Below are 14,719 nucleotides of genomic sequence, written 5' to 3' on the forward strand. Positions count from 1 at the left end.
AAAGGAAACTCTTTTAAGGGAATAAATGCTGCTAAGCCTCTGATATGGGCCTTTGGCAAACCACAAATGACTAGTAATTAGCTCTACTGTACTGGGTTAATTAATAAAAGGTAGCTTAAAATAGGCAGAAAGCATATTTGTCCATTATACTGCTGATGTAAATTAGGATAATAACACAGTAGTGTTCTTTTTACCTCTCCAACGAACTTTATTAACATCAGATGTTTCTTTTTGTCAGCACCCCCGTGATGTGAATATAGCTACTGCTGTTGTGCAGGTGACATAAATGAATGTTTACTACTAAACAGAAGACAATATGCTGAGGGCAAGGGTAGGCACAACCAAAGTACAAATAACAGAACATCTGCTCTTACAGGCAAAATTCATATATATTACCATAGAGCTGTTGAGACTGCTGTGCTGCTCCCACAGCCTCTGGGACAAAGCTGTTGGGGAGCTACTAGTTCAGGGGAGCTGGCACAGTCTTGCTGAGCGTAACCAGCCCTGTTCGTGCCATCCTGTGGGATGCTCTTGCTTCCCCAACACTGACCCAAAGCCTCTAAATATCTCTTCACTGTTGCCAAGAGTAGGTGTAACAGCAGAGGGGCTGGGCTGTCACTCTAGCAGCAAGGTGTTAGGCTCTGTTAGATGACTTCCCAGCATATCATTAAAAGCCAAAATCTCATCCCTTCTTAGACTTTCTGCCCTGTAAAAGTGGGGCAAACCCAACAGTTTTGGCTGTCCCCTTTGTTTCTTTCTTATTTTAGAAACACAACACTGAAAAAGGCTCCCTGGTGCCCTGGAAAACCAGGCATGTACTTCCCAATCTCTTTTTTCCATTTTGTATTTGTGCCTAAAGTTAGCAGAAGCCGTAACAGATTTTTATAAGACCAATATATCTTATAGTTGTCTTAGCAGATGTTACATGTAGTTATAAATAACATACTTCTTGAATTCCATATGTGGCTAATATTTGAATAATGAAATAATGACTTTAATAACTAAGCATTAATAAAAATTAATCTTTCATATTTATATTTTATATTATCTCTATCATTTTATGTGTGATGGTATAAATAATGATCAAGTGAATCCGAGTTCTAGAACAAATCTCAGACTTGTACTTATACAGGTAAGTTTATGCATACATGCACATACTTGCATACAGCATATTGAGGATGAGGTTTGTCTGATAGGCCTCTATGTGCATAAACAGGTTTCTTTGGGTTGTCCATGTTTGGCAGTTCTCAGACTTGGAGTCAAGTAAGTTGATTAACACTTGGCTGGTGGGGCTTGGGAGACTCATGAAGATTATGGCTGTTAGTGACATACAGGTTTTTTGCTTGCACTCATGAAGTGCATTTTAGTTGTTGGGATTCTAGAAGAAACAGGCTGAAAGCCACAGTTAAGGACAATATGCACACTTGAATGCAAAAACACTTCCTAAGGGTAAGATGAACTACAATAAAATCATGTATTCAGCTGTTATTATACAAATCTAGGTAGACTCAGTGACTTCCCCACTAACACTACTGAAAGATGTGGGCCATAAAAATGGTTTTGAAGCTCAATTTACAGCAAAGCAAACCCTAATGGAGTGCTGGTGTGTATGATATAAATTGATTGCCTGCTTTCTATCCACCCACCCATCACAATTGAATCAGTGGTATAAACAAGTTACTCATTTTTCAAAAGTCAAACATACAGTGTAAAAGAGATTATCTAATATACAGTAAGGTATTAAAAGAAAAAAAAAGAAAATAAAAGAAAGAAAAGGCAAACAACAGAACAATCTCAATTTCCATTTAGGCTGGATTTACACCAATGTAGTTTAGATCATCATTTGCTTCTTGTCCTGGAGATTGAATTTATCTCCCACTGCGTTTGTTTCTGTTCAGTTCCCAAGCTGCATGCTGCTGTGTTTCTTTTTTTTTCAATAATTTCCCTCTCAATAATACTTTAGAGGCATACCAGCTAAAATGAGGAAAAGAAGAGAGAGTACAAAACTCGTAATTGAAGCATATTTTTCCTCCCACTTCTGAGATTTTCACGCTGTTTGTATTGCCACAAATGTAACTCAGCCTAATTTTGATAACAATGATGTCTGTTTAACTAGAGAGTGGGGGATTCTCCTTTGAAACAAAATTTCAGTAGCATTTTCACCTGTTACTCCTCCTTCTCTGTGCTCAGAAAATCTGTGACACTTTAATTGCTAACAAGTGGAGGACAATTGAAATGGTTTTTATTGAGAATGATCTTTACCTACTTGCTGCATACATTAAATGATGTTGTCTTCAGTGCTCTTATTTGAAGTCAATCATTGTTCAAAGGAGTAAAAACTAATTTCAGGTATTATACAGTGATTCAGCCATAGGAAACTCTTGCGTGAATGAGGAATTGAGACAGTCTTATAATTATTTTTTTCAGCACGCTATTTTACAGAGAAGTTTATAATTAATTGCATGGGTTTTTTTAAACTGTCTCTAATTAGATGTTTACCCAACTACTGTGAACATGGAGGAAAATGCACTCAGTCCTGGGCCACGTTTTACTGTGATTGTAATGGTACAGACTACATGGGAGCTACTTGTCATAACTGTAAGTAACCCCACTCTTTTCTACTACAGCTGATATGTCAAAGTGTACAAACTAGAGAGGAGCTTTGTGAGAGGTCATATTGTATTAAAGGATATAGCATGTCCTGAAATGATTTGAACAGGTCAAGAATTAAGCTGGGAATGCCACAGGAACCCCTTTGCAAATATGCATGTTTTTTGACAAGTATTTCAGAGAAAACAAAACCAGATTAACTAATTTTCCACTTTTTTTTTTTTCTTTCTCATGTTATACATTGATTTGAAGCATCTGAAATTCATTTATGTTGCATATACATTGTAGATACTTTTGTTATTAGACATTTAGTTGAATTTAGCTGGGCTGAGCTGGGTGATTTAATTGGGCCTGTATGTCAATTTTGGCACTATAAGATTCAGAGATTTTTAGATCATCTGAAAGTTCATGTTGCAAGAATGCAGTTTTCAACAGTTCACATTTTTTTTTGTTTTGCTGAACTATTATTTGGGCTGCTGCTATTAGCAAGGATACATTATCTGAAACAGTTGCAGTACATGAAGTATTCACCTACTGACATCCACAGCAAAAGGAATATTAAGGTGTTTTAAAGGTGATGGGGTTTATGTTTGTTTGTTTGTTTTTAAAGTATCAAACAGCAGAGGCACAGCATGCTGGGAATTCTAATAAAAATAGAGAGTGAAAAGGGAAACCAAAATAAAGCTTGTTAATACAGCTGACTAAAAGGGAATCAGTTGGAAAATGAAGGTAAACTCCTTGTTCTATCACAAGAAATAAATATTTTAAAAGAATGAGTAAGAATAACAATTCCAGGAATACAAATACAACCACTTCAGGTGTTTGATGAGCACTTGAACCACAGATAGGATGAGACTGGTGAGAGATGCATTTTTTTTTCCCTGTTAAGATAAAAAATAGAAGAGAAGAAAAGGTACTTAGTGGTTTGAAGCTGAGAATATGGGCAGCTGTACTGTAATTCTGGAAACTTCAATGGTCTACTAATTAACGGTGAAATCATTTGTGGTATAGAGTCTACAGCTGGCGGAAGAGAGGTCTATTCATAGCTTCATCACCTGAACTCTATATTATAAGGACAAAGAAACTCAGGATTTGATGCCGAAATCATGCCAAGCTATATGAAGGATGGGAAGAAAAATGTTGAGTTTATAGTTCTGAAAAGAGGGTTTACATTTTTGTCCAATGTTTTTGTTGTTCCGAAAGGCATCAACCCTCTTCAAAACCTCCAAACCCAGCCCAGAGTATATGCAGTGACCGAGGCTGTAGCAGAGTATTTATACCAAGTGACGGCCGGTACAAAACTAGGTGGACGAATCATTTGGATGGAAGGGAGAAGCTCTGTGGGGAAGGAAGGGGCCTGTTGCTATTGACAATCAAAGGTGATTAGGGATGCTAACCTCTAGGCTACATCTGCACCATCATATTAGCTCAGGCCCTGAGGCTCACAATGTCTGTGCCAGCTCAGTGTGGCTTGTGTCTGACACCAGCTCATTACTGCAGAGGACTGGTTCATGACTAGTTTTACCCACAGACATTTGCATGGAGCTAGTGAAGCCTCCCACTTCTGTGAACTCATGTCTGCCCTCTCAAAGGCACATATGTAGCTGCACTTAGTTAAGGTTCACTGATGTAAATACAACTGTGAAAAGTTTCTCAGGAAGATCTTGTGTTAAGACTTTGCAGTAGATCAAGCTGTGCACACGTGATGTACAGCTATTCAGCTGCTCAGCTTATTTACAGCCATATTATCAACAGCTAATTTGATTCCAGCTAGACTATGGTGCCAGCTGTCCTGTAAACCAAGCAATGTTCATAAACAGCCACATGAGTCTGGAAAATTCATGTGCTTAAAATGTGCCATGACATCATTTCAGAGCCAGTGGGCAAATGCAGACTGTTGATAAGAAATCTGCAGAACAAGAGACATTATCACTTTCAACTGACAGTGGTTGGTGTACAGGAGTACCTTGTAGTAGGTGAATGAAAGCTGCAGATCTGACCACAGCATTACTCCAGAATATCCTCCATGTACAGTCAACTTCTCCAATCATGTAGTTCAGTGTAGTTGTAGCCAAGTGAAACATCTAATTTCTTAAGTTTTGAAACATTATCTCAACAGTTTTTGATTTTTTACTAGAACACTGAGGCTGACAGGCCTGAAATTGAACTTGTACCACTTTGGAGAGGCTATTTCTTTTATTAAACTGCACTTCAGACCCAAGTCCATGCAGCAATTCTGGAAAGATTTAACTGGCAATCGGATGCAAGTCACACAGTGTGAATAGTTTTGCTGCCAACTGGATTTCTTTTCTGTCTGAACTGCATCAGGGCGGGGTTGTTTTTTTTCTCATTTTGGCGTGGTGTTGGTAAGAGATGGGGACCACTGGTTGAACAATGTAAAAAGACTCATCCCTTGCCGTGCTTTCAGGAAAAACTTCATGACATGCATCTGCAAAACAGAATGAATTGATTTATGTTTTACCAGCTCAGACTGGCAGACCTCACCATTTTAAGAACTGAGATCTGAAGATACATTGTCCCTAACTTACTGTCCTCATTTGTAAAGTATCAAAACACATTTTGCGGTTGATACGTAGGAAACATTTGTTTTCTTTCAAATATTCATAGGCCACACTGGATCCCACAATGAGGAACAGCTAAAGTTACAGACTATCCCAGCTCCAAAGAGTTGCATTTAAGTTTTTGAGGGATAAAAACACACTGGTGCAGGTGATGGAGTACCCAAAACTCTACATCAGCATCATAGGTGGCAGTTTCAGTCCATGAGGTACAGAATTATTGCTAGGCTTTCTTGTAGGCAAAAAGGCATAAGGTAGAGGTTTAAAAGAAGAAAAAATTGAATGCTTTCAGGCCTGAAGGAGTGACATGAGAGAAAGCAGTAAAGTGCTTGTTTGAAAAATACAAGGCTATGACCAGAGGAGTTTGACATTTTTGACAGGGCAAATGCCAGTCATGACAAATAGATTGATTGGAAATATGGCATGAAAAGCAGAGATAAATAGTTTGTGTTTTATGCAACAGAGGGGAAGCAGACAGCTGCAATGCAGAACAGTAAGTTGACAGAAGACACAGCTGGGACAGTGTTTGCATGACCGCATCAGATACGTGGGACAAGATTGTGTCTGTCATGACTGAAAATAGGTGTAGTTGAAATTCAAGATGTGTGGATGAAGCAAAAGTAGAAGTCTCAAGATACGTATAAAGAACTAGCTGGATTTAGACATTACCTTAACATAATCTCCCTAAAGGCAGTCATGAGCTTTGTTGTGCCTTAGTTTCTCCAACTCCGTTGGGAATAAGATCCATTTGCGGGTATATTAGATGTGTGATCTGTATCGTTTACTGAAATGGTATGGATTCTTTCATTTGAAAACACTGCTTACCTGCTACTGAGGTGATCTGTAGCTAAGACAGTGCTTTTAGGATACAATCTTATTTCAAGTCTGTAAAATGCATGGTTTTGCTTTCTGGGTTACCTTTTAAATGTGTTTCACACAGCTTGTATATAAATAGGATTGGAAGATTAGGTCAACTGAAGCCTTTTTAAGGACAGATACTTTCCCTCTTTCTGCAGTGTCTTGAGCAGCCTACTGATCCATCAGGTACTGGAGTAGTCTGACATAATCCAGATAGGTAGGAGAAGATCCTTTATGTAATCACATATGTGAACCATAGCAAAACAGATAATAAGGTAATGTTTGTTTTCTGTTTTCCTCTTTTAGATTGAAACACTGATATTAGTACACAGGTTGGGAAAAAGGCCTGGGTGGGATTCAGCTCATCTATTTTTTGCTCTCTGATACTGTGACATATCAGCTATGATAGTGGTCTGCTCTTTCTATATATGTATATATAACAGAGTGTGAGCTGTTTTCAGAACTCAGTGAATCTCACTGTGGGATAAGGTCTCCATGTTAAGTTCATGGGCCACCTCTGAAACATGACAGTGTCTGTCATCTATAGAGGAAGGTTGTCTTAATATAGAGACATACAGTAGGCAACTGAAGATAAATTGGAATTAGAGATGTATATCGAGAGGGAGAGGAATTAGAGGTGTATATATATACAAAATATTTTTAGTTGAAAGATCATAGTTTAAAACCTGCATAGTCATCTGTCTCATACTATCAGTTCTCCTTGTAATTGTCATTTGATAGTGAAAGGAGTAGATCAGTGTAAAATGATCATGAGATACAGAATGTTATAACTTTATTGCAAGGTAATGATTAGTAATCTCTTTCTATGACTTTTGTTATTCCCTTAAAAAGCCTCATCTTCCCCTTCTGTATTTCTGTTATTTTTATACGTGACAGTTTTCAGACGGCCTTTAGTCTTAGGTGTATTTTTTTATTATAAAGAGTGCGGAACATTGATACAGAAGATGATGAGAAATATAAAATAATGGTTTTATTCTTCATGTTCTAGGGATGTCAACATGTCCTAAAGCTTTGCAAGGTGATAATTAACAGAATGTAATTTAATTCTGGATATTTACTTTGGTGTGTGATCTGTCTTGCACATACAGGCATGTGTAAGGTTGACCTAGGTAATTGCTAGAGGAAAGATCCATCCAATAATGGAAATGTCACATAGACGTTGATATGAAATAAACTTAACATAATGTCAGGCTTTGAAAATGTCTTTTTTAATATTAATATGCTTACCGCATATATAATTTTTAATCTGAAAAGCTTAATATAGCTTCAGCCAGAATGTTAGCAGTACTGGAGCTACATCTTAAAGAGGCAGTCATGGATATGGTAATTTTCCCACGTTCCAAGGCAGGGAGATGCATACACAGTTTGCTGGCTGGGCAAATGAGTTTCAGAGAGTTTTGGTTTGTAGATGACTAATGGTGAGTCTGGTCATGTAATCTGCATGTTCTGAGTAACCAGTTTTCCTGTCTGAAATGCTTGGAATAAGTTTTTCCATGTATATTTAAACATGTTGGTGTTCTTCGACTAAACAAAACACATTTAATATTCATATCAAGCCTTTAGTACTGTACTTGGTGTTCCTGCATATTTTTGTTCACACTATGCTTCTGGCATATGAATTTTCATTGTTTATTTTATAAGTTACTGTCTTATTAATGCTTTGCCTTCAGTTTGTGCATCTGTGAATTATATATCTGCATTTCTCAGTGGTGTTCATTTAAAAAAAAATGTTTTGTTTTTTTTTTTTTCATTTTCCTGATGTTTCCTTATAAATAACAGAGAAAATATTCCACTTTGGGACTTCACTGCAGAACCAAGCATGCAGGGGTTATCTCAATCCCTTTTGAAGCCTGCCTGTGTCAGGTTTGGCCACCACCACAGGGACACCAGTATGTTCAGGAGCACAGCTGAAATACCACGCTTTGCGCAGAGTCCTTCAAGTCTTTTATTCCTCCTTTAACTCCAGCACTTCTCTTAGAATGGTGGGGGTCTCCCTGACCACTTTCTTGCAGCAGCAGGACTTGCTGGTCACCCTGCACTGCCCAGGGCCCATTGGGGTCCGACTGACACAGCCACCTTCAAACCTCAGTGGGGAAGTAACAGGGGAGGATGGGCTGACATGGCCTTTCATACCTTGACTGCAGAAAGCCTTAGCTTGAATTGTAGGAAATTGTCTAATCCCCAAGTGTAATGGAAAGATCTCTCCTGAACATCCATTTAGGTGACACTGTAGTAAAAGTAATTGTAAAGTTATCTATTGAAATAACGCATTCTTTATCATATGAGTAAATAAGTATTTTAAAAAAGGAAAATAAGCCATCTGTCATCCAGGCACACCACTACAAAGACTGCATTAGTCTGTCAACAGTAGAGCTGTCAAAATCCAGTTTTTGAGAGTACAGATTTCGTTTTCTGGCATATAACAAGACAGTGGTATTGTAAGGGTGAGAATGATGATCATTCCCAGAGTTCATTGCCTGTACTAATCCCTCTGCTGTTGGAATGAGAAGAAAAAACCTCCCATTGCATGTTGCTTTGTTTGTTATTTAGAAAAATCCTGGACTCATTACTCTGAGTCTGCAAGAACAAATCTGTCAGGCCTGAGGTACACAAGCAGAGGGTGAAACAGTCATCTCCAATCTGCTTCCAGGAGCAATGAGCATTTTGGTGAGAACGCTTAATTCAGTCTGTGTCAGCATTTGTGTGTATCAAATTGTTCAAGGTCAGTACAGGGCTGGTTGCAGATCCTAGTAGAATCCCAGCTCTTGCTGGCATTTCCAGTCTAACCAGTTTTCTACACAAGTTTTCACTTCAGAATACAATGATAATAATTATTATAGGGGTTATTTTTACTCTTAGCATTTAAGGCGCAAAGAATTGAAAAGCAATGAAATAAATTTCAAATGATGTGGCACTAAGTATTCTGCCGACAATATTTACATAACTGTGGAATTGTTAGAGGTAGTAAAAGCAACACGCATTTTGATGCTATGTTTTAGCTGGCAAGAGAACAGTGTCAGCATCTCCAAATGAAATGAAGAATTGAAGTTCTTTAGATCTCTTTAATATATTTTATCTATTATATCACCATAAAATGTTATTTACCTCTGAGAAACTGAAAATTATCAGCTACTTTTATTAGATTATGAGAATCCCATCTAGAAACAGCAATATTACAGGATTCATTTTGGTAATCATAACTAGTACATTCAAGTTCTGAATCTCCAGCTCAGAGTATTTGCAATGAAATATATGTGATTAATTTCCAAAGTAATTGATACAGTAGGAAAGAAATATTGGAAATATTGGGAATTTTAAGGTTTACTTTGAATTAATTTTATTTTTTTGGGGAAAGTTGTCTTTGTGTCCAATAAATTTGAAAAGGACAGAGTGCTCTGATAAAAACAAACCCACCCCCCTTCCCCCCAAAAAAAAAAACAAACCAAAACAAAACTTTTAGTTTATGCTCTTGGTTGTATCTATGCCAGTAACGTACTGCTGGGTGGAGGAAAGAGAGGTTTACCACGTGTGGTCTTCCAGTAGTAACACTATTTTAAATATGGGTAAGGGGTGCACTCCACTGCATGAATAACATGTTCATTCATCCATCAAAGAGAGGGGACTTTAAATATATTACTCCCTGTGGATCATTTGCAGAATCTCCAGTCTTTTTTTTTTCCTTTTTTTTTCTCCTTTTTTTTTTTTTCCCCATTGAAATAGAACTGGAGGTGAAATACGAAATTAAAGTGGTCTGAGAGAGAGGAAAGGTTTTGTAAGTTAGGAATGTGGGGGCAAAGGAAACAGAGTTGTAAAGTACGCAGGAAAACTGAGGCCAGCTAAAGCCTTACCTGCCAGGGAGCAATGAAACAATAAGCGTATGCTTAGTGAAGGCTGTCATGGAGACTGCAGGTCAACTAGTTCAGGCAAAAGTAAGACTGGAAGCCAAATGTCGATATAGTAACAGTCAGTGAAAAACTGAATAAAAAGACGTTTTATTGGAAAACGTTGGAAGTTTGACCTGGCAAATGTTTGTGCTCAGCCATGTCCTGTTAAAGATTCCAGCTAAGGTAGGGATACAATCTCTTTTGGGTTAAGGACTGTAATTAAAATAGTTCGATTAGCAGGTTCAAGATACTTCAGAGCAATGAACAGTGACGAAATTGCTCATATTTAAAACTTGTCAGGAACTTGCAGTGCAATCAAGGCTGAAGGTTCAATTGCAGAGCCAAGCTAAGAGGGACCCCAGCCTGTTGGACCTGACTACAGGGTGCAGGGAGCTGCTGCATCTGCTCTGGCTGACCAGCTGTAAGGTTCTCAATGGAGGGATCAGAAAATTTAATTCTGTAGTTGATTTTACACAAAAGGTCAAAATAGATTATTATAACGACATTAAAATCTCTTACTGCCCTTCTGGCATTGAAGTCTGAATCACGGATCTACAGCTTGATCCTTGATCAATCACAGTGCATATTTATAGTTTTGCTAGGATGTTTCTCTAGGGATGTAGTATGTGTGGCTCAAAAAAATACGCGGTATGTATGTTTCAGATCCATAATTTTAGTTTTTGAACTTTTGAATCTTTATATCCCAGGAGATACGAGAACAAGTGGAATTGGGTGATGTTGACCTGACTGGGGATAAAGTGTTTGTTTTATAAATGCTCATCAAAGTTTGACAAAACATTTCTGAAGCACCTGGGAAGATGAGAAGTGAGAACTAATGGAAAAGATCGCCATTATGATCAGTCAGTAAAGCTGTTTTCAAAATGAATGCTCTGATGGGTTGAGTTGTTGATCTGAAAAAGCTAGTGTAATTTGAGATACTTAAGACAGAAAGAGATACCTGAGGGAGAAATTCGGTATATGGGTTTCACAGAGGTTTATAAGGGGTTGGGAGATAGAAATCTTGAACTCTGTCAGTATTGTGCCTGCCTGAACACCATCAGCACAGCTCATCCTAGCAGGTACACAAACACACATACAGTACTTAAGGCAGCAGCTTTTGGTATGAAGAATGAGCTCTCAGGCTGCAACAGTTTCAATAGCGAGCTTTGGGACAATTTTAAATTTCTTCATGAAACACAGCAGCAGCTTTTAAAAAAAATCCTTAAAGATCACTGCAAGAATGTCAGCACAGGGGCCAGTGTTACAGCTTATAAGTGATTCTGGGGGTAAAAAAAAATATATATATATATCTATATATATACATTTATATGCATATTTCTTGCTTTGTCTTCTGTTACCAGCAATAGCCCATCAGCCAAACTAAGATGTCTTCTACACTTTGGTTTTTGCCTTTTGCTGTAGTTTAACCTAATGCAATTACCTGTGGTACCCAACTGTGAGATCCAAGCCATACTTGCAAGGGGGTAACATGGGTTCATGTGCGCTGCTGACATCCCTGTACGTCAAGCACTCGCATAATGCAACTCTGTGAAGCAAAGAGCTTCCTCCTTGCTGCCTGTGGGGACTCAGTGGCAGGAACTGCAGTGCTATTGCTGCATGGCAGCTCAGCTTGTTCCCAAAAGGGCCTGAGGGAAACGCAGCAGGCGCTGAAAGTCATAAACTGTGATTTTCAGTGGTTCTGGCTCAGTGAATCAAATGTTGCTGGAAACTGTCATTTTTAATTCAATGGCTGGTATAAGTCAAAATTAGTCCAAAAAAAAGTATAGGAGGTTTAGAGAAGGAAAACTGATCTTGCTTTTTTGAGACAAACGACAACTTAGAGCTTTCATTTTTTAAATTATATTTTCAAAAATTGTTTGATTAAACATCTTAACAAAAAAAACAATCTTTGCGTGAGCAACCCATAAAGAACATAATTTTTGCTCAACATTTTAAAATGTGAAAAAAAAGAAAACTACAAACGACTTGGACTGAAAGTGTAAACACTACTAAGATGTTTCACAGAAAGGAACAAGATCACTATTTTTTGTTTGTTTTTATTTAAAAATAATGCTTGAAAATTGTTTGACAGATTCTACTCCTAATAAACTAATGAATATGTCTCCTTTATTAAAAAGGTGTAATTACTGCAAATGTTGTTTGACATTAAAATGTACACATTTGTGTCAATGGTTCCATGGTTACACTTGGGGGTTGCTTTTTGAATGTGAGGCCCTATTACATGCATAAATGGTTGATGACTCTTTAATGACAACTACAATAATGGTTTTCTACTGTTCCCAAAACAACCACATCTCCATCTATATCAGGGAATCTGGGCACAAAATGGAACATAAATCTGAAGGCAGTTTTCAAACTAAGGGTATTAACAGTCACACACAGCTGACTGTTTGCCTGGTTTTTACTTTTGTATGATATTTCTGATTGCACAAAGAGAAGAATGACTGCAAAGACATCTTGTCTTTCATTAAACCATAAAGACAGCTTCACGTTGTTGTCACTGGAGTAATGGGGCCTTTTTTCATCAAATGGAATTGCATAACTTTATTCTGAAATTGACTCAGCCTGTAAAAACACAGAGCAGAGCTTGGAACGGATGGTGCACTTGAAATGTCTGTGGGGGCATCTGCCAGTGACTGGAAAACAAATACCATTTTTTCCTTGATACATTATACAGCATAAAATAGCAAAACAGTGAACTAAAAGCAATGACCCATCTAGACTAGAAGTATTCAGTACCAAATACTTAAGATACTGGCATGTGAAACTTTCAGCATGCAGCTACAAAATAAACTGTCCACCAAAACAGCTTGCCTCTAAGTCATGATGGTTGGAATATGTTTTACATGCTAGAGCCCAAGGTTTATAGTCTTTTCCCACTTCTTCTGCCACTCCCTAGTATTTACAGCTGGAATTCTCATAGAACCAAAAGGAAAACATACCAGGATGGATTTTCTTTGGGCAGACATAACTGTAGTTTCACTGAAGCTTGTGCATCCTTCCATATGCCAGTCGAGCACACCTAGCCCGATCTCTAGCTGTGTACAGCCTTTTTTTTTCCAAGGTTGCAATGAGAAAGCAGCCTTCTGAAGGTGAGTTAAATCATCTCTGCATCTGCCCACATACTAACTTAACATTTTTACTTGTTAATTTTAAAAAAGTATATTTGGCCTCTGGCCAAAATTACAGTCAAGAAGAAGCAAAACACTTAGGAAGAAAAAGTTTATGCTGAAGAATGAGTTTCTATCTATGCCAGTTCACTGGCAACATATTACTTTTATGTCTCTACCCCTTGCACCATCCTTTGTGTTCAAAAATACTCAGCAAACAATTCATGGGAAACAATTGGCATATTCCCTAATGAGGCAAGATAAAGTGGCCTGTAATGATGATGACAGCAAATTCACTAAGTGAACTGCAGTTTGAGAACTTTGCAAATTGATCAAACTATGATTCCTTTATTGCTTACTTAATTGACTGACACAGTCTCTCTCCTGACCCTCCACATCCCTGTTGCTTTTGTCAGCACTTTGATGACTGAGGGACTCTGTTAGCCCCATAGGTTGTGAATAGTGGAAGAATAGGTTCTGGTTTGGGGATTTTATCTTATCTGCATTTAATATGTACTCTTGGCCAGCTATCAGAGGGGAAATTTAGAGATCTTCTTGACTCCTACAGTTCTTTCTACATCAGGCTAATGACTGTCAGGAAAAAGCTTTCTTAATTCCGTTTATCATAGGACAGATACTAATTAAAGTACTGTCTCACCAGGTGCTGAGTACCTTAAGCAGCTGCTTAACTCCAACAAGGGTAATGCTGTGCATATTTAGCACTTAGTGATGTTCTGCCTGCTAAAGATGTGTGGTCAGGAAAGAAATGTAAAAGGGGAAAGCATATTTTGCTGAGTGGTACAAGTGGTTAGACTCTTAATTTATAGCCAGTTTGGGATTTGAGCCTTTAGAGCTGTGATTCTATTGTTAGCAGAAGTGAAGAAATGTATAAATTTCATGAAAATCTGAGTGATTAACTGTCTCATAACATTCTTCAGAATAATAGAAAAGGCTACTTCAGGCTGACCATTTAAACCTTTCTGAAATATGTTTCATTAGAGAAACTACTTTTAGAGAGTGAGGGAAAAGGAGGGATGTGAGTCTGTGTGTGCACAGGAGTGGGAATGAGGAACTTTTCCTGCTGGAGCAGAGTGACTGCTGCTTTCTGCAGGAGAGGCTGGGACTGCGTTCCACGAGTGATGAGGAAGCGCTTTCCCTACACTCGATCTGAACATCTCCTGAGTCCCTTCCAGATGAGCTTTGCAGTTGTATTTACGGCATCAACATGACAGGTATTATGCCATAACAAGTTTAATTGTATTGCTTTGTTGCCTGAAGAGTTGAGGCAGCCTGGAAAAAAGATTTGCAGTGGTGAACAAATGGGTTATTCACAAGTTCCCCCGAATACCTCCAAATCTGTGTAAGCCTAGTGTTCGCTGTATAATGGTGTATCCATGTGCAAATAAGAATTAAATGTGCTCTTGAAATGATGAGATAAAAAAAGATTTGACCTCACAGTAACCCAAGTTGATGCCCAAATATATTTGTGTGTTCTGCTACTGGTAACGCTCAAAAGCTTGCTTTAAAGATTAGAGGCAATTCGGTTTGCTTGCTTTCCTGTTACTGTGTCTTCCAAATAACTCCATCACATAGGAGGAATGAAGGATACCTTGATTTATCTGTTAAATCAGTCTGT

General features: G+C 38.0%; 1 protein-coding gene across 3 annotated transcripts in view; it reads left to right on the top strand.

The window, feature by feature from the left end:
- CNTNAP5 (contactin associated protein family member 5) overlaps positions 1-14,719 on the top strand; it is a 307,043-nt gene that overhangs the window by 190,161 nt on the left and 102,163 nt on the right. For all 3 annotated transcript variants that reach the window (XR_010474008.1, XR_002408012.2, XM_021280776.2), the window contains exon 12: positions 2,492-2,598. Coding sequence is in view for 1 of the 3 variants with exons in the window: in XM_021280776.2 (XP_021136451.1) it covers positions 2,492-2,598 (107 nt within the window). In the remaining 2 variants the exon portion in view is untranslated. The remainder of the gene's footprint in view (positions 1-2,491; positions 2,599-14,719) is intronic.

This window comes from Columba livia, chromosome 7, assembly GCF_036013475.1.
Source record: "Columba livia isolate bColLiv1 breed racing homer chromosome 7, bColLiv1.pat.W.v2, whole genome shotgun sequence".
NCBI lineage: Eukaryota > Metazoa > Chordata > Aves > Columbiformes > Columbidae > Columba > Columba livia.